General features: G+C 44.2%; 1 protein-coding gene across 1 annotated transcript in view; it reads right to left on the bottom strand.

Moving 5' to 3' along the window:
* The window catches only part of NEGR1 (neuronal growth regulator 1), a 290,238-nt gene extending 286,277 nt beyond the window's left edge, over positions 1-3,961 (bottom strand). Inside the window, exon 1 of the mRNA XM_075759106.1 lies at positions 3,540-3,961. Coding sequence (XP_075615221.1) covers positions 3,540-3,850 — 311 coding nt within the window. The 5' untranslated portion in view covers positions 3,851-3,961. The remainder of the gene's footprint in view (positions 1-3,539) is intronic.
* Between the last annotated feature and the right edge of the window lie 22,147 nt (positions 3,962-26,108).

Genomic DNA, 26,108 nt, shown 5'->3' with positions numbered 1-26,108 from the left:
GTATATCTAGCTGTTTGTGATGCAGCGATTTATTCTTGTAATAAAATGATGTTTTTATAACTTCCTCCTGTGTTCTCTTTAAATCTTAACTGCATGCCTGGGAAGAATATAGAAAAGATGCAGGACTTCTAAAATAAGTGGCTTCCCAAAATTATTTTGCCATACAAAACAACTGCATTCCTGATAAAATTTCTTATAACTTCAATAAACAGTGGCACAAATAGTGTTGGGACTGCATGGATCAATCGCTGATTGAAAACAAAAAAAAAGGAACCAGGTTTTAATTATTGAGACGACAGAAATACCTCATCATCAGAAAGAACACCTTGGCTAACGAGAGATTTTCTTTAAAAAATAACGGCTACGATGTTTTCCCCACCAAAACAGGTGCCAGGTGACATTCTTGGCAAGCTGCCTGTTGGGCCAGTCCATCTGGAGGTGAGAAGCCTGGGGTGCCCCGTCTTCTGCCAGCGGCGGGCAGCGCCGGCCAGGGAGGCCGTGGGAGCCCCACGAGCATCCCAGCACCGCGGCACCGGCACCGGCGAAGCGTGGCCCAGCCCCGCGGCGGTCCGGGAGGCAAGGACGGGGACTGCGCCCACGTCGCGGTGTGCAGCGAGGGCGAGGGGTGACGGGGGACCTGGCTGCGCAAGAGGACCGGGCAGGGAGCGATGCTTGCAGCTTCGCTTCCACTAGGAAAAACGCTGCGTGCTAGATTGACTCACTACGCTTTCCTACGAATTAACCTTTTCAAAATGAGGGAGCTGCAGTACTTCTTTTGAGTTAACACTTAGAGGCTTTCACTGGAAAACCTCAGCGGTTAAAGGAGGCTTTATTCCTCATCTTTAGTAAAGACAATGAAAACTTAATGCGAGAACTGAGAATGGAACCCGGCTCGCTCAGTCTGCCACCGCACTCACTGCAACAGGCGACGCGCTTTTTTCCCTAATACCTTAGCTCAAAAGGAGACGCGCAAGTAGAAGTTCATCCTCAGTTCAGCGCAGCTGGCCCTGTTTATTCACGCTCCTTGCAGACCTCAAAACGTGGGTCGATAGGTAACGAAGCTGCAGGGCTGGGCGAAAGCCCCGTGCCGCCCCGCGCGCCGCGCAGGGTGCGCGCTCCCGCAGCGCCCGCAACGCCCTCTCCTTAGGGGACGCCTCCGCCTAACCGCGCGTCACATCAATCACCCTAATCTTCTGCAGCCAAGAAAACGCTGACTCAAAGCCATGGGAATTACTCCCATGTTCTAGCGTTAATTATTTAAGAGAGGAGCGCTAGGTGCTTTAAGCACGGGGCTGCCTTTGTTACAAAGTAAGGAGGTAACTTCTGAAGCCCTCCTTGCCGGAGAACAGGTAAAATCGGAGCAGCCTGGTGCTGAGAGGTGAATCAACACGTGCAGCAGCCGGGAGCTGAGGGCCATCTTGCCGTGAGAGGCTGGGAACTACAGCGCGCAGCCAACTTCGGATGCTGCAACGTACAGTAACTGAGACGAGCTAAATTCAGGTGGCTACGGAGCTGGAAGGAAAAAAAAAAAACAAAAACTCCTTTTCTAACACCCAAATTGCTTATCCAGCTCACCGGGACTTGTATTTAAATAAATCGCCAGCTTCAAATACTCAGGATACTAATAGCAATTATTTGACTGTATATTGAAGTATACTGATGTTACAAATACCCACTGAGGAAAGATTCAGGAGGAGCGGTGACGATGTGCAGCGAGAGACTCAAGATAAACAGCCCTACCCATCCTCTGCATACTCTTCTCAAAGTGCTTTCCTACAGTGATCCTACATTTCCCCTTTCGAGCGGCAATACCAGCTGAAAACAAAATAAACTCTGATTTGCAAGAAAGCCTACAAAAGGCGTACGAAATGAAAGTTAATCATAGAGCAAGAAGAATGAAAAACCAGATGTAAGGCACGTTGTTTCACCATCTAGCTGCTTTGTTCCAGAGTTCAGTAGTGATGGTTATGTTTCCTTTAGCAGCACCTCTTTACAAAACAGATACTCTGCCTCCCTTGGGAGACCAAAGTAATGTTTAAATCTTAAAGCTCTAATTTCATTTATGTAACCTATGCAGCTGCACAGACACTGAGTTTCAGACACAATCTCAGGCCTAGGAAACAGAACGTATTCCAGCTGAGACCCACCGGCAGGTAACCTTTCAAGTAATGCCACAATTCTTGAACAAGGTAGTTCTAAACATAGATTTGTTTACATCCTAATAACGGTTAGCGCTGGCCGAGTATCCGCCTAAACTGCCGCCAACTCACCAAGTTACCTTCTCTGCAACCTTTAACTCTGAAACAGTACAAATAAAATACTTTTTTTTTTAATTATTATTTCTTTTGGTTCTCCAGTTCTGCAGACAGAAAACGCAAGGACTTCAGGACATCTCAAAATACAGAGTGTAACTGAGGTATATATAAAAAATACTTGTCAGCTGCCCTACATAGACATCTACTGTATTTTCAGTAGCTACTACACCAGAAGCAGGCTGACTTGCTGTAAAACGATTCCAAATTCCTACTGAAAATACCTCATGCAGTATTTTACAGGAGATTGTAGGATCATTAAAAAGGCAGATGGCTAAAATACTTTGTAATCTGGAGACCTGAGTGACACCACAACAGTAAATAATACAGCCAGATATTTCATAGCTTAAAACTACTGCCAATTAAATCGGAGATTTATCACAAGCAGTGAGGTTCAACCCACTGCAATCATATTCCAGATAACGAGAAAACGTATTTTTCTTGAACTACAACATTATCACGACAAAAGTACAAGGCATGAATAAAAAGTTAGATTTGGGGGGGAAAAATAATCAAAGCGAGCCAGGGGATTAATGAACTCAATCGGAAAGAAGGATTCAAGCAGATTAAGTATGGTGTACGACTACTGGTAAACAAAATTTGCTCCAGTCAACCGGACCGAAGAGAAGATGCTGTAAGCACGGGGAGCGCGAGGTTCATTAGGAGCAGCAGTAACAGAGCTACGGCGATCATGTAATCTCCTAATGGCGTAAAGCTAGCTTTCCACGTTCATCGCTGAGAAATGCCAAGACGTGAACAAAAATTAAAATTAAAAAAATCGCAAATACTTCTGACAGGGCGTAATCCTCAGCACCGTGTTGCAGCCCAGCGATACCCTGCCAGCGACGCTCGGACTGCGGAGCCCGGAACTGCTGCCGGCAGCCAAAACTGCATCATTTCACCCAGCAGCCCATTTCCAAACTTCGACCGACAGACCGCGCTTGACTGAACAGATGGGAGTTAAAAAATCGGGAAAACACTTCCAGCGCGCAGCGGGACCCGCACACCCACACCCCCCGGGGACCGGGCGAACGGCTCCGGCGGCATCCCCCGACCCTCCCGGGGGGCAAACCGCGCCGCCGCATCCCCGAGAGCGGTCGGGGCTCCCTACCGGGAGCCCCGACCGCTCTCGGGGATGCGGCGGCGGAGAGGCCGGTCGGGCGACTCCGTGCGCCCCTAATCCACCCCCACCCCCACCCCCCCATCGCGGCCGCGATCGCCTCCTACCTAAGCACCGCCGTGTCCCCCTTCCTGACCACCAGATTGTCCACGGCCGCCCCGGGGAAGTCTCCACCCGGAGCGGCGAATCGCCCGGGGGGCAGGAAACAGCAAAGGCCGAGGAACACGATCGCCAGCCACTGGTGGGAGCCCCCGGCGCTCCGCACCAGCGGCACCATCTCCGCGCCGCTCCGCGCTGCCCCCGGGCCCGGCGGAGGCCGAGAGCTGCCCCCGGTAGCTGCGGCGGCCCCTGGTTGGTGCCCGCGGTCGGTGGCGGCCGAGCGCGGAGCGTGGCTGCTCCCGGGCGGCCACCGCAGCATCTAGCGAGCAGGGCAGCGCGTCCGCTCTGAGCGCCGCGGCGGCGGCTCGGCGGCGGGCGGCCCCCGCTGCCAGCCCGTTGCCACGCAGCCGTCGCCCTGGCAACCGTCCCGGCGGCGGCGGAGGGATGCGCGCCGCCCTGCCCGCCGCTCCGCGGAGCCGGTGCTCCCCCCCCCCCCCGTCACCACCCCCCGCACACACACCTCTACCCCGCCGCCGTCCCGCCCCTCGGCATCCCGGCCTGCAGCCCCCCCTCCCCGCACCCACACCCCGCACAGCCACCCCCCCCTCCCCGCTGCCCGCCGGGGGCTCGGGGCCGTTCGGCACCGGCGGACCCCCGCGGGCGGTGCGGGCCTGGCATCGCCCGCTTTCGCAGCGTAGTCGTGTGCCGCGTCGCGTCAGAAATTGCTCCTTGGTACCGCTCTCTCCCCTTAAGATTTAATAAAAATTTACCACTTTGCCAAAAGCCAGCAAGTCAAACATTGCTTCGGGCAGGAGCGCTGGAAATTGCACCAACAGCTCCACGGTGAGGCTTCCTCCTCCCCCGGGAGCTGCTAAAATTTCCAAAGAAACGATCCAGTCGTTTCTGGAATATACACGATCTGCCACTCCGATATTTGGGGTTCCATTTCCCAACATTCTACCAGGACAGCAGGGGAAAAAAGAGAGGGGGAAAAAAAACCAAACCCCGAACCACTGACAGATTATTTTTTGTAACACACAAAAATTAGCAGCCTTTTCTCCTCCTGTCGCTTTCTCCTGCGTGTTAAACACACGCTCAGAACGTTGTCAGCCTCTGACAAACGCCGCTAAGTGAGGAATTCTGTGTGCTCGGTTTGTTTACCCAGACGCCCACTTTCCAGCCTAACCGTTCATCACAGGACAGGAGGCTGCACCTCTCCGGGATCAGGCTGGACCTCGTGCAGGAATTACTCTCCTCCCGCCGGTTTGAGAGAAGTTGCATAAGCGATGCACTGTTATGTAACAGGAATTGCAGGACTGCTCTGACATTAAGGGCAGCGTTGAAACATTCTCACAGTAATTCATGCACATCTGGCCAACACAATGTTGTAATTGTTCCTTCACAGCAGCTCTGCCACCCCACGCTGCCAGCCCGTGGTACTACGCGCACTGATTTTCCCGCGGTACTTTCTCTCTCATCAGCTGCCACAGAGTACACATTTTTCTGGTGCACCATTTTTTCCTACTCACAATTTGCATCAGAAGGATTTGAGAGTAGAAGGTTGCAAGTAAAAAAATCTTTAATAATCATGATACTTCCAATGCTCGCTCTTTTGATAAACCCGTATTCCTCCTCCTGTGAGCTTTCCCCCTCCTTACTGCATCCCATTGCATTAGATCTTTCCAGCTGCCAAAAGAAATCCTAGCGTACACAAAAGGGAATTCTTCCTCCACTTCTGCGGCACATGATGCTACAGAGTTTCCTTGATAAGGAAAGAGAGAGGGGAAGAGAGAGAGATTGGCTCACAAATCTCGGATGTGGAAGACTTGCCGTCAGTACGATTGCTATAATACAGTAACGCCTTTTTAACATTAAATACAACTCCGCCGTGAGACAGTTCTCTCTGCTCGCATACATGCAACTGCCGTAGCATGCGATGCCCATCCGTTGGGATCATGACAATAGGAACTTCCTGCAAGCAGGAGTTCAACATCTACTGTCAAAAAAAATTGTTAGGAATATTTCCCAGGCAACACCATGCATTTTGAAACGGGCTTGCCAACAGGACAGGCTCCAACTGTACGTCTCAGTTGCTTTCGTTAACTGGGAGTTGTTAAAAGCACGTGGAGCCGTCCCACACCTCACACTGTCATCATCCCGCATTCAAAGATAGGCACTAATCTCCTGTAGGACCTTTCCAGACATGTATCCTTCTTGCAGTGAGCAACCACAAAACATCACAAGCCAAACAGCTGTAAACGTCCTGTCTGCATAGTTCTCAGATATCATTTTTACCATCACGCATCAAGCTCTGACATCAGCGGTGTCAAAGCAGTTCTTCAAACACCGCATCCTCAGGATGTCTGTTTCCAGAGTAACCCAGTGATTTTGGTCTCAGTTTCTTCTCTGATATTCCACCTGTGGCAATATCTCAGCTTCAAGAGCCATTTTCTGTCTTTGGCATAACTATCTAGAATCACAGTATGGTTGAGGCTGGCAGGGACCTCCACAGGTCACCTTCTCCAACCCCTCTGCTCAAGCAGGGACACCTAGAGCTGGTTGCCCAGGACCATTTTTAGTCAGCTTTTGAATATCTCCAGAGACGGAGACTCCACAACCTTGTTTTGCGCGTTCCCTGCCGGCTGGATTACTGGCATGGAAGTGGTTTATCTCACAGCCAAGCGTATAGCATGGCTCTGCTGTGGATCCGAGGGTGGTACCTGCCCCAGTCGCATGCTCAGGTATACTGGATGTTTCTTCTATCACTCTTAATGCATCAAACTGCTCTTCTGGCTGCTCTTGCAGTGTGCTGTTGTATAGACTCATGCTGTCGATAAAGCTGGAAACCAGGTGAGCAGTACTGAAGCAATTCTTTAACCAGACCCCAGCAGAAAACATCGTCTTTCACCCAGCCTCAGGACTCCAGGCCAGTCATCCATTCGCCATCCCCGTTGCTATTCAGAGGTGGATCCCCTACTTCTCAGATGCTGTCAGCAAAACCTTTGCCTCCTTTTCAAATCACTGGACTCCTAAGCCGAGATCCTGCATTTAGATCTCTGAATATTCTCCCAAATCATGTGTGTATGGGGAAGCGTCGCCTGAAAAACCAGCCAGCTCAACCCGACAACAAATGCTTACCTGCCCGCATCAACATACTCTTGTCACAACAGCGGCAAGACAAAAGAGTACAGAGAAATCTTCACTGAGGAGGTTTTGTGTACAAGACACAGATGACAAACCCACCAGCATCTGTCCTACTTCAACGGGTCCTGAAGACCTTTCTATGGCTTTTCCTCACACTTTTTCCCTCCAAGGTTACATTCCATTAAATAGCCATCTCCTTTGCATGGCTTCCATTCCGTTGCTCTGAGAAGAGCACCTCAAGGGCTTCATCTTGCTTCCTTTTCCCAGGATGTTATGTTTCATTTGCCAAAACAAGTGATAATTGCCTTACCTGCCCTCTGATAACAGCAGACTGGCTTAGCCAAAGTAATAAGCAGTGGAATCCCTCCTCTCTGCTGCAAAAACAGACCCTTCCGCTGTTTCCCGAATCAGTCCACACTTCACTATTTTTCACATTAAATGTTTTGAGTGGGGGAAGTTAAAAAACCAAAACAAACAAAAACCAACACACCTGTTTCTCAAGGTTTTCTGTTCTTCCTTTTATCTCAGTCGTGCTATGTACCCAAACTAGATAATGCCAGTCTTTTTAGAGGAGGAAAAAAAAAAAAAGATAGTTCAGATCCATCAGATCAGTCTCTCATCTTACAGACTTGCAGTCTAGAGTGAAATGTAGTTCCTCCTGTAACAGACACGCAGCTGGTCAGACAACATTTGCCAAATCACTTAATTTTTGAAATAAAACATTTATGAATGTGATCTTCAGTGCTATTTCTTAAACTTTGGGGGAAATACCTTTCCAAGCTATGATGCAACTTTAGCAAATGTGTTGTGTTGGTGTCAAGAGGAGGAACACCCGTAACCACATGGGAATCAGTTGTTACATGTGAAAAAATTCACACAGCTGTCCCATGTAAGAAGCCATTTGAATGTTCTGGTACATTAAGTACTCAGATCATCCAGAGAGAGATGTGATACAATAGTCGAGATCTAATTTTAGGGAGAGCTCTGTAACCTTTAATGAGTCACATGATGTTGCTTTTACTTGACCTTAACAAACAATCAAATAATTTGCCCCTCTTTGAATAAGAAGGACAAAAACCATTCCTCCAACAACATTCTCTTAATTTCGTGCCAGAGCATACAAATCTCAATCAACAATAGCCAAGATGAAGCTTTTTATTTTGTTTTGTTCATTTTTAGATTCACATCCCTGGCTTTCATGCTATTTGCAGATCAATGGAAAAAAGAGCAGGTCAGGAGTCAATAGCAGTTATGCCAATCAGTGTTGCTCTAGAGACTGAATTCTTTCATCTGAATCTTCCTACCTCCTCCCAAGTCTAGCGAGCTTGCAGGGGAAGAAAAAAAAAAAAAAAAAGACAATAATCTCACACCAGATGTGTACACACATAGAAAAATTATTTCCATGGAGGAAAGACAGAAACCTTTGACATTAGCTAGTGGGCTATGAATTGCATGTGGCTATTTTAGCACGTTGGTTTCACCCGAAAGAGCTAGGTACTTCAAACTTAGTAGCGGTGGGTACAGCCACGTGATACTTCTTGTGATTCAACTGCATATTTTTGTTTAGACCCATTTAGAAAAGCTAAATTTATTTGTTGTTTGCAAGTATTCGTTTAACAGTTTGCACAGATACTCAAGACTGATTCACAAACTTCACACTTGGCTTTTTGCTTCATTTCCTTCTGTGTGCTTAACTCCCCTGGGAGTGTTCCTTCTTGCTAGCGACAAAATATGGAAGTTGAATGACTGGAACAAACTCCAAGAGAATCCGTACTTTTGATCTGCATCGCGTAACCGGCACTCCGCGCGGGAAGAGGTAACAGGCGACGCGCCGAGCACACCCACGGGTGGCTGGTGCCTGCGGGCAGAGCGCGGTGGCACGCTGCCTGGCCTGCCCGGATCCAGGCGCAGGGCTTTGGGGGAACAACCTGCTCAGGGGAACCCCTCACTGACACAGCGGCTGGTTGGTGGGTTGCTGGTTTTCAATGAACTCTTCAGTTTTAGTCACGGTCTTTTCAATTCCTGGCCACGCTGAGTTCCAGTTGGTTTGGTGGCCCTGTGTGCCTCGGACAGCGCTCGCCAGCTGCTAACTGCCCCGCGCGAGGCTCCGTCAAGGAACTGGCTCTGTTTCTACACACTTTACCGCTGACGGGAAACAGGCACGTCATCCTTCCACTTCCCAACAACATCCACGCAGCAGCATCTGCAAGGTGTGTCTCCTCTTTTAAAACAATCATGCTGTGGTGGTGGAAGGCATTCTGTCCTGTAATTCTGTTAATGGCTCTAATCAAAATCCTTTTACAGAGCTCTGCGAGAATCAAACGGGCAATTTCCATATATACATTTGTTTGATTTTGAGATATGCATCTCAAAGTGTTCAACGTGTTTCCACCTAGCTGCCAAATGACTTCGGTTAGCATCATCCATAGCATCTGATAATAAAAGTCCCTGATAATAAAAGCTTTGCTTCTGCTTCCTAAGCAGATGATAGTCATTTTAAACTGGGGAGGAAGAGAGAACAGGCAGGGATGGACAGACGGACATATGGGATGATGGGACGTGGATGCGACACAACAAAAAAAAAAAAAAAAAGAAAGAACAACAAAACCCCCTACGCTGAATTTTCAGAGTCATGTTTTGTGTCCAAATTCACAAACACTTCGGCATTTTGAAACATTTTTACAGTGGTCAAAGAACAATAGAAACTTACAGGTAATGAATAAAGCATTTCCAGAGGTAAAAAATTTAATTTAAAATCTTTATGAAGAAAAAAAATAAAAGTAAAGATTTCTATTAGCTTAGGAACTCTCAGGTAATTAACATTCTCAGGTAATATTTTCTAATATATCTGCTTTTCTGCCTTCCTCTCCCGTGGCAAAAACATCACATAACTAAGGACAAGACTTTATTACTATGCTGTAGTGCAAAGTCTTCCGAGAAGCATCCAGCCATTGCTCAATGTTCTTACAACGTGTCTCAAGTTGCCCAAAATGTGAACAAACAACCCAAGGCACCCAAAGAATTTGCCAGCTTTAGTTCTCAAAGAGCAATTTCTGATGTTTCTGCAGAACCGCTATGTAAAAGAGCTCACCTAGATCAATCCCGCTGGATCATCGGTTACAGTATGAAAAGGCTTCACAAAATGCATTCCCTGAAAATTTCATTTGAAAAGAGGTGAGGGGATGCAGAGAAAGGCAAGGAAAGGATAAATCTCAGAAAACACAGACCCAGTGCTTTCACATTTTTAAATAAACGTTCTTGTATGTCTCCTTTCCAATATCTACTGTCTAAATCTCTTATACATGAAAAATGGAAATAGCGATTTTGCCAAGTATTGAAATCAACAGAAATTTCCTTTCAAATAAGTATCGCTTTCACAGATAACTTCAGAATTCATGGCACTACAGTGGGTTTTTTCGCTAATAGGATTGAAAGGAAATGCTGAAATCTCCATAAAATGCATTTTCCATTTTCTGCATAGTCTATTACGTGACTATGTACAGAAGTGCTCAGTAAAATACTCTACAAAATTATTTCACATACTTCAAAAATTGGAAGAATCCCAGTGTGGTATCATCTAAGGTAGCACCTACGAGCTGTAAGCCAGTAGTTCCATTAGCACCAGAACGAAGGGACTCTAATTTCCATAGATTTGAGTCGTCATCTTATTTGAGTTTTTAAATTGACAGAACAAGGCTGCAGAACAAGCTCAGCCCATATTAGACTGCAGAAAATGCATATTACCGAGAACTCTCAAAGGAGGAGTGAATCCACGGGTGCCTATTTATAAAACACAAGCTCTAATTATACCTTTCTCAGACACGAGGCATTCATAATGTCACTTCTCTGGATTCTCTCATGTCTGAGAAGACTTGACTTGTGCTGCACCCCCCACCGCAGTGGAAAGACAGTTACGCTACATGCGCAGTGATATACACCGAAAGGCAGGAGGCAGGAGTCATTTCCATCTTCTGTCCATCATTCGAGCAGGAAGACTCAGCAGTGCAGCGGAAAAAAAGAAAAAAAAAAAAGAAAAAAAAAAAAGGTGGAACAATTTCTTCTACAAAGCATCTACAAAGGTGGCAGGAAGAGCAGTACTGACCCAGCACCTCATAAATCAGCTTTCTTAACCCAACAGAAGCATGGAAATGCCACGCTTAGGCAAGATATTCCTCCTGAAATCTAGACCCTTCTGCCTGACACAAGTGCACACGTGTCTCTAGGTTCTTGGTTGGCTCAACCAAGCCCCTCCGGGATAAGATTGCACACAGCACAAGGCTATCAATAAAACTTTAGTCATATGTGGGTGAATGAAAACATTTTCTGCACCATATGGTATACTATGGAAATAATTGCCAAATGACAGAAGCTCACTAATATTGATGCCAAATACATAGATAATACTGTCAACTTGTGATCAGCCTACATTTTCCTATTTTAAGACATAGTGAGTGCAGTTTGAAAACATCCACAAGAAGCTTCAGATTGAAGAACTCTGCAAAGACACAGATTCCCAATGTGCATAGAAAGCGTTGGGGTTTTTTAATTGTTTGGAGCTCTCTGATTCACAAAGGTAAAGAGCAGAGTTTGCTATGCAAAGAGGGAGCTTTAAATAAATTTCAGAAAAAATGGTGACAAGACACGAGCATCCTGCCTTACTAGAAATACATCTTCTGGCTACAGTTCTACGGTGAGGAAATATCCTCCTTGTTGGGTCTGGAAGTGGAGCAGAGGAAGGAAATCTGGGGTTTGTGGTGCAAAAATTTGCAACTTTCTGTGCTCGAAGCAAGTCAAGGCACTTAGTTTAACAGCGTGGTGTAGTGCTTATAACCAAAATGCTTTTTTTAGTGTTAAGGAAGCGCACAAACATTTTTCCAAGTATCCTTGCTGCTAATATAAGACCATTTTATGAGCCTAAGGATTATATATGCAGTGTATTTCAAACTTATAAAACAAACTGTAGTTGTTCCTGTGGTATTTTTCAGATTGGAGATGCGCAGAATAGTCATTACTGGAACTGTCAAATTTTAAACCACATTTCCTAATCAAGACTTTTGTATTTTACAATGGCTTGTATTGGGATGCCTCAATATTACAGTCAGAGTTTATAACTTGGACAAGACAGGATGTGCTACATGTCAAAACTTAACAAGTGTGGACAATCTGTGAATCTGTGCTCAGCAGCCCAGATCATTCCTTCGTGTTAGGATTTCATTTGTTCATCGGGGAGCATTTTGTCTAAATAACCTCTGACATCTCACGCAAATGCTTTGACCTTGGGAGAAAAGCGGCATATGCTCCTGTGCCTCGGAGGATGGAAGGACAGGGACTGCGTATGCAAAGCAAGAGGGATCGGAAAAGTTAGGATGCTCTAACCCAGGATCAGGTAGTAAGGATAGCTAAAGTTAGGATATTCTAAGGCTCCACCAGTATTACAATAATCAGCCCTATCCTTATTATTACAATTAGGGGACGCCACCCCCTGCTTTATGACCCAACCAAAAAAAAAATAAATTATTTTTTCTGTCCCAGAGTATGACTCACACACTTTCCTTTGGGACACAGCCATCTCCAGTATAATATTACGGGATCTCCTGGTTTTTCTTTTTAAAGCGCAATAAAGAGTACACACTAGCTGTCACATTTAAATTGCCCATCTAAAAGCATTATTCTTTAATTCTTTAGGCTAATCAAATCAAATTCTTCCAATCTATACTGCTACCCCACCAGTCTTTCTTGGTGGTGTCTTCTGGAAGATCTCTAGCTGCTCGGCAGCGCTTATTGCCCCTGCTACCTTGGGGTCACTTGGGTACATCTTTACCACCGAAACCTCTGCAAGCCCATAACCCTAATCAACCTGATCCAACTTCAGATCTGGCCCTGCTCCGAGCAGCGGGCTGTACTAGACACCCTGGAAAGGTTCCTCTGAGCCGTCATCATTTGGTGTTTCTAATATTCAGAGCAGTAGCAATGCAAGCCAGAGCCCAGAGGTGCAGCACGTGGTCGGTGCATCATGCCGTTTTGACAGTGACCACCAGTAACTCCACCGAGCAGGATTTTCCAAACCATCATGCATCCATTCCAGAGTAGCTTTATCTCCCTAACTTGTGTAATAGCTTTCTTTACGAAAATGTTTTGCAGGAAAATATCAAGCTTCCTAAAATCAAGTAGATTTCCATAATGCTCTTCCCTTATTCTCAAGGTCTGTTATCCTGTAGCAAGGGGAGAAGTGATATGATATGAAATGAGTTTTTCAAGGGGGGGATTACTGGTTTTTTGGTATGCAGCACACTGGATGGAGAATACGAAGACCACAGATCACAGCATATCAAATAAACCAACCTGATACATTGATTAATGTGCTGACTTCATATTCTCCTACTCTGTTCTCTATTTGATTTACATGTATAATTTAGCTTACTCATTTAATCTCATTAATAAAATATCAGATCGGAAGTCTGTGTGGATTGCATGTTTTCTCCCCAGGTATTAAGATTAAAAACCCAAGGAATCTCCAGATAGTGACTTTGTAAATCTCTGAGCAATGGTACAAAGAAATGCCTTATAGCACTTCCATAATTGATGCTCGAATCACAGCACCGCTGGAGTCTATAGGAAACAATATTTGCATATCAGTCATTTCTTTTGACTAACAACAGGGGTTTCAGAATCTGCCAGGAGTGGCTGTGGTGGACAGAAACCAGCCATCAGAAAGGTTGATCACTTCCCTGAAAAATCAATCTCCGCTTCTCACAGCGTTGTTAAGTGAAAACGCACCTGCGCCATTTGGGTTCAACAATAGGAGTACAGTTATGACATTATTAGGAAAAACGCATGAATCAAACAATGAAAATAAAGTCAACTTCGGACGCATGTATGGTCAAGAATGGAAATGGAATTTCATGGTCACATTATCAGACCAATTATCCTTCTGAATATTAAAGAATTTGTATGAGAAGAGAAGTAACAGTAGAACAAACAGAGCCCCAAACTAACCACTACAAACCATGATTTATCTCACCAATCTCAAGCAAGCAGTATGGCTTGTATTTTGAATATTCACACTCCATCCTCAGTGTGGCATTTTAAAAAGATACTGTATCTGTCAAATAAATTTAAATAACTGTGAGAAATGAACCACAATCTGCTAGGACACGGTGGACTTACAAAATAAGCTTAATTCATCAAACAAGTATACCTTGCCAGCACACATACTTCTTATTTCTCGTACATAACTTATCTGTATATGCATGCTTACACACATAAATATACGCTTCATGCAGAGAGATTCAAAAGACGTAATCTTAACAAATTTTGTTCGAAGGTAACATGGAGACTACTACTGAATGTGATGATACAGATCAATAAATCTGTTTGAAAGGCTAAATTTTGAAGAGAAGCTTGTCAACATCAGTTAAAGAAAATATTTTCAGTTATTCCAAAGAAACCCCAAAAATCACCTATATAACACCCACCAATGAAACAGGCTCATTAGCACATTTCAAAATAGTAAATCTAAATTCAAAATCAGAGGAACTTTAAAAGGCTGAGTCAGATATTATTGTCCTAAAAGTGAACGTCTCTATTGACCTACCTAGAATTTTTTAAATTACTATTTTGCAAGTCAAAATATCAATAAAATGCCTGACCATAGCACCGCAAGAAGTTTTACATCAAGCATAAATCTGTGTAAGCTTTAGCATATTTTTTTATCCTGTTTTTTCTAAGAAAATGAGGCTTACGTCACCAGATATATTTGTATTTGTGTGCCTATCTACCGTGAACAGCTTTGAAACTGGTTGACTGATTTCAATCACATTTGACACAAAGACAAAGGTCTAAATGATAATATGTTCCTACCAACATTATGAAATTAAGGAACCAGAGACACTCGATTAGTGCTCCACTTGAGACAAAAACCGCCACATGAGCTTATCCTTTGTCAGACACCAAGAATTCAATCTTGAAATGCCAAGTCACAGGAAACTGGGCTTGCCTTAAAATAAATTAAATCTTGATTTAAAATAAATGAACAAAACTTGTATGTCTGAGACTCTACGATGCCCCTAGGTAGGTCACTCCTACTTTTTCAAGATTTTTCGGGGGCATCTTTGTGGCTGCCGTTACTCCTGGTATGCCTCTTTCATTGAAGAATCATGACACCGTCAGAAATCTTGCCCACGTAGCTGCTGGTAGGCAAGGAGCAACTCTTCACCTTTACCTTTAAGCTTGTAATTGTGAAGTCATGTTTTTCAGACCTTGAACCGTTCTTTGTCATATTTTCTCTTATAGCTTTCCAATTTTTTGGTATCTGTTTTAAAGTTTAAAACCCCACAACATGGCACAGCAATCAGTACTATAGCAGCAGTCTCCATATTGCCGCGTCACACGGTGCTTCCTATTTCCCACCTATACGTTCAAAGATTGGGTGCCTGCAGGTACAAAACCAGCAGCAACTTTCTGTTTTCATAGATTTATGAACTTAAACAGAAGGGATATTCAAATTCAGCATTCGCTTAACCTGTTTGGCTCTAAAAATTAATTACTGGCTTTCATGACTAGTGTTTTTGGAAAGCATCACAACAGGAGGAGAGATTACAGCATAGATAGTAAACTCTAATATATAGGTGAACTAAGTCTAGTCCGGAATAAATCACAGACAATGACGCCAGTGGTAAGCTGTAAGCACCGATGTCATCAGTAGGTGTATAGGCAGAGATACTCTACTTGTCCATGCGCATAAGGTCCAAACGTTTGAGTCTGGTGGATCAACAACAAAAGAACCAATTTAAACAATGCAATAATTATTATTTTAAATAATCTTGGACATAATTTCAATGCTTAATTGAAATCCCAGAACTGATTGTGGCTCTTCCGTGTACATGGAAGGCAGAAGAATGAGCAATTACAATGAACGCCAACAGCATTTGACCCCCTCCAGGAAACAAAACACAGAAGATTTATGAAAAGTGGGTTTGCCCAGAGCAAAAACTAGGAACTGATGTTCAAATTCTCATCATTTGTTAGTAATTAGCCATAGCAGTTTGAAATAACACCTCTAGTACAAAAGCAATGCTGTGTCATTCACACACAATTCCCAGAGGTTACGATGTACCAGAAGTACGGGAATCCTAATGCACGGGTATGAAGTCTGAAGATGTTTACTACTGAAATTCAAACAGAAAGAACCATATCACTGAAAAAACCCCACACCATTGCGATGCTGGTGAAGAGAAAGTAACGCACGTGGCAAGGGAGAACAAAAAGCCAGAGGAGATGGCGAGCCCAGAGCCGGCTCCTGACAGCGCAGAAGGCTTATCGACAGCTCTGCAGCTCACCACGTCGCGTACAGGCAAACAAGAAATACTGAACACGATTCCTCTGTGCTGGCAGCACCCTTCTCATTTCCACCTAAAATGGTGGATCAAATGAAGTCAGTGCAACGAAACAAGGATCACGGCAAATTTGCAGATAGAGTGTAACTATATTAAGGAAATAGCTGACTCAGCTGGTAGACAAAACTACTGCTCTTCTGCAGATGAAACATTCCGTATTCATGTGAAATCAGAACACCTGGAGGTCAATACTCAGGTGCGCTAGCTGGTGGACAAAGAAAGGATGGTAATGAAATGGGGTACCAAACCTTGGGGCATAGTGAAGAACAGCTAAATAGGATTGTTACACACTAGAATAAACATATCATGCTACTAAATAATGCTACCAAAACAATTTAGCTCGCAAAACCAGGAAATAAAAAATTTCAACAATGGAAACACATTCAGCAGTTAACTGTACATATTGATAAAACATGGAGATTGCAAAACCCCTGCCTCAACACAGAACGATGTAAAATAGGTGACACAAAAATATTTCCCTTCCTCAAAGAAAAAAAAAATGCAAAAATTGCTTGTTGTGAGGTCTTGTAAGTGCACCAGGTTTGGATATGCTTATGGCCAAAGAACCTGTGGCTGGGGTTTCCTGCCATGGCTATATTTTAATTAAATACAGACTCTCCTTTTGGAATTCCCCAAAAATCCATAAAAGCCCTCATTCTTTCATTCACACTATTAAAGTATACCAGTTGTCCAAATACTTGTTCCTTTTTTACAGTTTTCTTACAAATCAAGTTGTTCCCTCTCCGTTTTCTTAAAAGGAAAAACAAGAAAAATCAAAGAAGGTGGTTGTCTTAAAGGATAAATTTCATTTTTCTGCAGGAAAAGCCTACCAGATAACCCAACCATCACATTTCTACTCGCGCGAAGGGACTCTTTCTTTTGAGAGACGTATCATTCAGTAACTTCATCCTGTGCAACTATCGAGGAGCAACACCACCTTTCCTCAGGGTATATTCTCAGTAGAATCGCAAACGGTGGAGCAACTCCTTAACAAGAGCAGGAAGCACGGCACGGAAGACTGCACTGGTTATAGCAGGAGCTTCCAGAGAGCTGCCGGCTCCGGCGGAGCCCAGAGAGGTTCAACGACCCACCGATGGTTTACACCAGCCGCACAAGGTTTTCCCGCAGATAGCGCATGGATAGAAAGGCGTTCCCTGACCGTAATGCCAGCGCTCTTCTGCTGTGCAGTGATTATACGTTACTGAAACACTTCGTTTATAAGAAAATAAAATAAGCCTCCTTACCTCAACGCCAGTCGTAGCGGCCGTCATCTCCTTGCGGACGGCGCGAGGAGCAAAGCCTCTCTGGAGCCAGGAACCAATCTTTCTCTCTTTGCCGCAGAGTTGAACATTTTTTACCATTACGCGTCCCATTCGGTAGCCTTCCCAGGGTGCCTTTGGCCAGTCCGTCGGACGGTGGTCCTCTGGCAGCAGATTTGGTATTCCTGCGTAATCTGCACAGCGCAACACCATCTTGCACCACACGGGCCAGGAAGGCCCAGCTCTCTCCTTTTCATTATCTCTGCAAGCAACATCCACGGAAGAAGGGCCCACGCACAATGGCTTTCCGTTCGCCGGTGGGCCACGCACATTCCCTTTCCCAGTCTGTTCCTCCAAGAGATGTTTGCTTTCTGAGCATTACGCAGTAACCAAATGCCCTTTCCAGCTTAATCCCGAGGATGCCGGTGCATCCCAGCGCGCTCCCTCGGGCTGTTGATGGGCCAGGATGGAAATTCTCCATCCGCTGGCTCCTTCCATCTGCAGACACGCACAGAGTGCCAGACCTTGCCAGGAACACGACCTTACAGATGCACGAGCTTGCCTGTGCCCAGAGCTGTTGGCCATCGATAGTCTCTCCATCAAGGAGTCACGAGGAGCATTTTAAAGCATTTAAAATATGCTGAGACACCTAGGAAAGAAAACAAATCCTATTAGGTTATGTATGATACTTGTGTTCCTGTAATGACTATATACAAACTAAGTATTTAGTGTTTATTGAAATCAAAAGCGAGAGAAAAAGCTGCGTTTTAATACCAACTAGCTTGAGAAAGTGCAACAGACTTACTATTTCACTAACATCTTTTCAGAAGTTTTCTTAAACACCACAGTTTCCAATACATAGGTTTATTTCCGTTTTTAGAGAAACCTTTTGTTATCCGATTATGTTCTCCTCCACTCCTCCCTGGCATATATTTACCCTGTGTACTTCAAGACGACTGCAATTCTTAAATTTCTGCTGTCTTAAGCCATACGAGTAATACTGAGTGGGACATGTTTTCAAAGTTTATTTTCAGCGTGTGTGTGACTCAAGAAGTGACAGTCAGCTGTTATCCAGACCTCTTTAAGAAGCCTCTGTTAATATAGCTGTATTTATAGAGGCAGGTATCATGAGAAGAGTACTGACCCTAAACCAACCATTTTCATTAATTTAGTTGTATGTTGCTTCAAGAAAACATTATCTTTTACCCCTCAAATTCAGTTCCAATTACTTCTGAAACTTGTAATTAAATAACTTTGGGGAAAAAAAAGAGAGAGGAATGTACTTGTAGCTGTACAGTCACTGGCTTTTCCTATATTGAACTGAAGAAACTTTACCCACAGTCTGGGCTCTAAGCTTCCTAGCGAGTAAACACACGGAAGGGGTGTTTCATCTTCAAAGGGATTTTAAGCAGCATATGTAAAAATAGCTCTGGTTTTGGCATTCAACTGAGAGCTGAGCAAGAAGACGAATTTAGGTTAATATTCTAGCACCCTCCAAATAGTCAGCCACTATCCAGTCCTGCGATGAATGAAAATTGATCAAATGGCAATTTCTGTCCACTTAATCCTAGAACAAATTAACCTTTGTTGCATTACAATAAAAAGGAGTCTCACTTCTGCTTGGCAAGAGACAGGAACTGCCAAAGGCAGGACTCCTCCCTGGCTGGCGCGACCCCACCGACGGTACGAGCGTGGGGCCGCCGCGCTGCCTACGGACGGCGGAGGAACCGGCGCCCTTTGTCGTGTTCTCGTCAGAGACCAGAAGCACACGCACGCAGCCCGACCGCAGTTTGGATCAACCGCTGCGGAGAACACCGGAACCGTAAACTCTGGAAGTACCGCGCCTGCCCGCGCGTGGTTCTCGAGGTCGGAATGTTGTTACTGGTTTTAGTCAAGACAGGCTGAAGCAGAGAAGTCTCAACTTTATACGCGCGGTGGTTTATTCAGTAGGTGAGTGGTGGGGCTGGTATTCGTGAAAAGAAAATGTTCTTGTAAAAAGAAATCCGAGACATTATTTGACAACTGAGAATTTTTGGTCAAAGAGTTATTTTTCACAACAAGTGCTTGAGTTGTTTTTGTTGGAAGAACCATATTATTAAAAAAAAAAAGTTTGAGTGCAAATCTGTTTCATACAGAATTTTAAACCAGATTTAAGCTATGTCACCTACAGTGACAGTCTACTTCGCACAGCCTTTTTCTGGAAACACATACTTCAGTTTGTCTCAGAAATTGTGTGACCCTTCACACTCCAGCAGCTCTGCACGATGATGTACATCTTTAGCGAGAAACATAATAATTCTGCCCTGAATTATTGAGAAATGCACATTTTTCATTCTTGTGTTTGTGTTGGCTAGAAGGAAAATCAAACAGGGTACCAAAATTTGTTCCAGGGCTTTTGAAAGACTTTGAAAGCATGAAAGTCTTGACAATTCAGTGGCAGTTATTTAATTTTTTATGGGCTACTTCATTTATTAGAAGGAATGATGCCTAAAATTTCAGTGTTAGCTGCTCTGCTCCCAGGGGAAGATAAAGCCCGTGTCACAAACATTACCCCACGTGTGACATCAGACGGATAAGGAGTGACATGCCTTCAGAGTGAACTGAGCTTTCAAATCAACTTTGAAACCAGACTTTGTCCCTGTAACACTGCCACAGCAACCATTACACACAATTACAAACAATCCATTAATTTTCAAGTAGACCTGAGTCAAGTTTAAAGCAACCAAGTAGTTTGATCCCCCTCCAAACTGTGACACATTTAAAGCTGTAACATTAAGAAAAGCTCTGTAGACATCATACAGCTTGTTACAGAATTATGTTACAGCCCTTCGCTGAAGTGGCATTTCTCCGTCAGCAAAAGTATTGTCTTTACCGGTATTGCTTACTGACAACGTTCCAGATGTTTGAGAAAAATCTTCATGGGAAGCCCTCCTGCTGACAAACATCATCTAACAAAAGTTATGAGCTTCTGAACAAACCCGGGCAGACAGCACGAGTTTACGGAAAGGGAGGAGTTAGATGTGTTTGAGCAAAGCTCAGTCAACTACAGCTGGAAGAAGTTTGCTGATAACTTTGGGGGATTTTTTGTCTGTTTGGGACCGTTGGCATTCGCTGTGCAGTTTCTCTGAAATGGGGTGGGTTTACGTTTCAGAAAGTAGGAAGCTGCTTCCAGACCCTGCCAGAAGACAACACTGCTGGCGTTGTTCCTTCTGCTCTGGTTTGCGTCGGCTAACGTTTCTAGGGAAAGCAGGAAATTCCTCCTGCCCGGTTTCCATACCCGTGCCTATGAGGCCGGCTGACTTTCACTCCCAAGCACGTAGCGCTCAGAGTCACCCGCGTTCAGAGACTCAGCGAGGCGAGGCGGTTTCCAGGCACGCCACGTCGCCAGCGACGGGCTCGGCGTTGCTGCAGGACGACCCCATCTCACGTGTTTTCACTGCGGGAGCCGGGCAGATGCTCTGGAACCGGCACGCCTTCCTCCCCTGCCTCTACTTGCAAACGGCAAATGCAAAAAAGAAGAGCATGTGCAGTTTACATTCTGGTAATGACTCACTCAAAATAAGCATATCAATCACATGTAATTAAGTTGTCAACCCTTAATTTAGGGTTGTACTACTTAAAAAAAGCAAATATAAATACCAAAGCAAAGTAACGGGGAAAAAAGAAGAGAGGTCTACTTATGATTTTTATGGCCAGAGAAAACCTAGACCTCTTACTTTTCTCATTATTCCAATTAAAAACTGAAATTTAGTTGTTTAATATTTCAGCTGAATAAATCTCAAGCATATTCGATACACGACATTTAATTCTACCATTTGTGAATATGTAGCTAACCCTTAGCACGGTATAATCACTGCGATACACATATGAAATGCTAAACCCAACTACCACTACTAGCAGCCAGTGTTGCAGATATACAACAAATAAAATCTCTTTCCCAAACAGCACGGAAGGTAAATCAATGGGAACGATTTACAGAAATGAAAGGCAGGTCCAACATAAAATAGAGGTGGCTCGCACTTTTATGGAAGATGATTTTCAACAAAAATTTACATTTTGATGAGGATTGTTCTGAATTTTAGTGGCACTTACAGGAAAAATGTAATAATTTTAAGTAAAAAAAAATTTTTTTTGGACAGTAGTTATAAATGCTGGTGGTGTACTGTAGACTGAATAGTTTGTATGCATTGCACCGTATATCACCAGTGGCTTACAAACACTAAGGGACGTGTTATTGGCTACGAACAGAATTTCAACATGTTCAATGCATTTGTGTTGGCCAATTTAATTTGCTGTAGGTTATCAGCTTCCAACATATATTTATTTATTTACTTTTATTCAGATCCTGAATGACCATTTTTGGCTGTAATCTCATTAAGAAAGCTGTACTATGAATCTACACAGTCAACAGTATCTTTTGCTGGCTTTACGCTCCATCGGTCTTACTTCTCTTCTTGCAAGAGATCCTTGCCAGAGGTTTCCAAACAGAAAAGCCATGCTTTTTTGAAAAGCTTGCTGTAATTGTCTTCTCACTTTCATTAACTGGGGACTGACATCAAGAAAATGTTTTACTGTTCCAGAATAGGTCATACATGTTTCCTGCCTGAAACATAATGAGTATACGATCATCCTTTGAAAATCCCTTTGGGCGTCAAGATGATGATACAGGATACCTGGATAAACCCCCACAGCTCTCCAAATCTAGGAGGAGAGATGCCCAAATGCCTCTGGGAGTCAGTGGGGGTTGCTCCTGCCTCTCCTGGGTGCCATTTCGGTTAATATCAAATGAAAATGTCGTAAGTCTTCAAGATCCCACAAGGAATGAATGCGTGACAGGTGAATTTCAAAATGGATTTTTTTTCCCCCTCAAATTCCAGAAAGATTTTGATCTTTGTCATCAATATATATTTCAAACATGAATAAGTGGCAAAATCCATTTTAAAAATCCATCATTTAATAAGTTAAGTGACAAGTTATTTCCTTTCTTTTGATGAAGAACTTATACAGGAAAAGTGTTTTACAAAAAAAAAAAAAAATCTGATCCAATGATTTTGATTATTTCTATAAAAGCTAGGAAAGAAGAGTGACTTTTCAGTAATACTGCGTACCACCTTGCTCAGGAAGTATCCCAATGAGGCAAAGCAAAAAATAGTGGAATTAAGCCCAATACTATATTCAGTTCAGCACTTTGATTGATGATATTTTCATTGCAGGGACATCCAATAAAGTCAAAGCAGTCAATATGGAATTATAATTATTTTTTTAGATTTATTTTTGTTGTGAAAAGGTGACCATGCCTTTGCACATGGCCACGACTCTGCTCAGCGCCACGTACACGGCACACTGCCTGTCTGGCAGGTGGCAGCTAGATCAAAATTCCCCAAGTCTTCCTTAGGAGGCTGTGCGCAACTGTGGGGAGGTAAACACGGATAACAGCCTCTAATTAGAATGGATTAGGTCCTGCATGCTACTAATTGCTCTGCCTTTCTTTTCCAGGCCAGAAAAGCAGCAGTGTCAATCCCAGAGCAGAGCTCCGTCAGGGATGGAGGCGCTTGAGCATCGCTTCCCGGCGTGGCAGCGGGGCCAGGCAGACCTGGGGTGGCCCGGGGACCTCAGCAGCGCCCGAACAGTCCCAGAAGAAAAAAGGCAAAGCACCAGATTCCTCCTAGTACTAGCTACTACATGTGTAACACCAGAAATCTATCCCATTACTGGGGATCACTCACTGGTTACACTCTAAAGATAAGATTATCTTCACTGAGCAAACCACTTTGTTGTATTTTGAGCGTTATTTTCAACAGCAACAGGACAGCTCTTTCTAAGGAACACTGCAGTAATCGCATTTCTTTGTGGAGTATGAAAGGAATCTTTGCAGAAACTGTACAAAGAGATCAGGATAAGTCCTGCAGCTGCACAGGGGAAAACAATGTAGAAAAGAACACAGAAATGCTTCTTTCACCATTAAAAACAGATAGATAAATAAAATAAGATCACTTCGCAATACTGCGCAGATTGTTTTCCATAGAGGCAGCTTGGATGCAGCCAAAACAATCAAGTTGGGACCTGATTTGGAAGCACAGGTTAATATTAGCTGTTTGAAATTAATTCCATAAAATTCAAATCTGGTTTGTTGGCTTTTATTGATCAACAGCTCGGTGTTAGGTGGAGCATTGCACAACTGACTTCTCATCAGTAATACTATCTTTCAGAAGGCAACGAGGCAACAAACATCTCCTTATCTATACTAGAGGCACTGGGGAAAAAAAAAAAAAAGATAACAATCTCTTGGCAAGGTACTGCCTACCTAACAGCCAGATTTATACTGCAACAATACAACAATTTAAGAGTTTAGTTTACTCTGAAAAGAAAGGTTATGATTAAAGGATTATGGAAACATAGGTGGTGACACTACTTTGCAGTGGTATTTAGACATCTAGATGCCCTGGTGCAGACAAAACGCTCTGGTGCGCGTTGCTGTTCAATGGATGCTCTGCAGTAAAACGCATCTAGCTCGTGCACAGGCAGTTACGAGTCACTGGCCGCGCAGTAATACTTTACCAGGTTTTGGCTGACCTCTCCAGAGTCGAAGCTGTGGGGTGTATCCCAGCGATGCCCCCCTCCGATGGGGCGGCACAGCGGGAGAGGGGCAGCCCGGGCTCCTCGAGCATCCTTCGGGCTCAGGCTGCTGCTTGGTGGGGACACGGACCTTCACCGCCGTGAGCAGGAGAGCCTCTCCCAAGACCAGGGCTTGTGAAGGTAACGCAGGCTCTCACCGGCCGCAGCTCGGCAAGACTTTGGGGAAAGTGCACCTCTTCGGTCCCTTAACCGCCTGCAAGCGTGTCTCAGCCTCGGTCCGTCTGCTTTCTGCGACTCTTTGAGCCTGCTCTCCTTTGAAACCCGTTGACTAGCTCCACGTTACTGCTGTTCTCCATTTATAACTCTCTTAAAATACTAATGAGCCTGTCATTTCAATCGCCCTGATACTCATCTGTTTGGGGTGTCAGGCACAAAAATTCAGAAGGTCTTCCACGATGTTTTTGCTGTTGTGCAGTTATACAAAAACTTATTCATAAAGTCTATGCATTTGTCAATATGATAAATCGTATTATCTCTCAGAAGCCAAGTTCATTACCTGCTCGGATGCCATCAGTACTTAGCAGAGTTCTAACAGATCAGGTGAAGAGCATTAGAAAACAGATTGACTTTGTATCAGGTGTCTGTGTGGATAAAAGCATAAAACCTTAGATATTTACCAGAAATATTAATAATTCTAGATGCCTTTAATGGTGACGCATTCTAATACTGAAGTCATATGAATTAAATTTAAAAACACACTATCTGCATAGCTTATTGCACTGCTTCAGGCTAAAGGCATGTCCCCTCTGAGAATTTTAACATATCCTTATTAAAATGAACAGAAATGTACACATTTTCCTACTGCCTCCATGCAGCTGGATAACAGATGGTAACTATAACGGCTGTTTTTTCAAGCCCAAAGTATTTTGAAGTGTCCACAGCTATGGCTAGCACGACAACCTCTGTGTTGCTAAGCTATGCTTTTATTTTCGGCACCTCCAGCAAGTGCTGCCCTCGGTGCAGCCCTGGGGGGCCACTGGGCTGGCGTGGGCTGAGCTGGAGGGGCACAGCAGCTTCTCTTCGAGGAGACAGCAAATACGGAGGTGCGCCTGCAGCTCAGCTCTCTAATGACCTCCACATTAGATTTGGGATAATGAGAAGTCACAAGAAACATCAGGATATGGAAAGTTGGAGGGGAGGAAAAGGAGAAAAGTTGTTTTCCAGCATTAGTGGTTCTAGATGTTTTCATTTATTCTGGATTTTAGCTGCCTGTTGAATCTAAGAAATTTTCTAGAGGACAAAACTATCACTCCTCTGACACCTGAGAGCTTTGCACATTCAAACGCACCCATATTCAGAGAGAAGCCATCGCTGGGTTCCTCTAGGTAATGCCGAATAACCACTGTGGCACAAGTCGTAGCAGTAACTCTGATCACCGGCGGTTTGAAAACAAGTTGAACGAGGCTTCGCTTGATATACCCAAACTTCCTGCAGAGAGAGTTTGTGAAGGAAAGTTGTTTCAGCACCAAGTTCCTGCCTTGTACAGCAAACTCTGAAGATGCCAAAGCCACAGTCCGCGGAGTGGGCTGGAACTCGTTACACAATGAAGAGCAGAAGACACTCCAGCATCGTCCGCTTTCCTCCTGTAAGCTCCAGTGCAACAGCAGTGGACGCTCTTTTCAAACAGTCTTAAAAGTACAAGTCTGTGGAAGTTGTATAACTGAGTTTGCAAATAACAACCATCCATAAAGATCAGACATTTCCAGTACGTTAAATATCTAAGAAAATCTTTTAGATACTTCTACAGCATCACTCAATAAAAGGAATCATGATATTAGCTGACAAATCTGAACATCAGGGAACGAAGAGACACCTCCGTAAATGATAGTAGATAGTGTATATTCACTCCCGTTTCTTCCACGCTCTGTGAGTTTAGAAATATCCCCCGTATTTACTGGGGTCGCTCTTCAACCGTACAGATGATACTCGGACATGACACGTCAGGTTCACATCGCAGTCAGGGAAAACGGGAGCTTTTCTGAAGGTACCAGGACACACAACTGTATTTCTGGCACAGTCGTGCTGACTAACGCACTGTAGAAAAACAGGTTTGTAGCAACGGGTGAAGATTTACACTTTTAGAAGGACTGCACGCTACAGCAAGATTAGTCTTTATTGTTCTGTGTGGTGCAATAGACTTCAA

This window comes from Balearica regulorum, chromosome 8 (assembly GCF_011004875.1).
Source record: "Balearica regulorum gibbericeps isolate bBalReg1 chromosome 8, bBalReg1.pri, whole genome shotgun sequence".
NCBI classification, from domain to species: Eukaryota; Metazoa; Chordata; class Aves; order Gruiformes; family Gruidae; genus Balearica; species Balearica regulorum.
The sequence above is the reverse complement of the archived record's forward strand: the minus strand, read 5'-3'. Positions and strand labels throughout refer to the sequence as shown.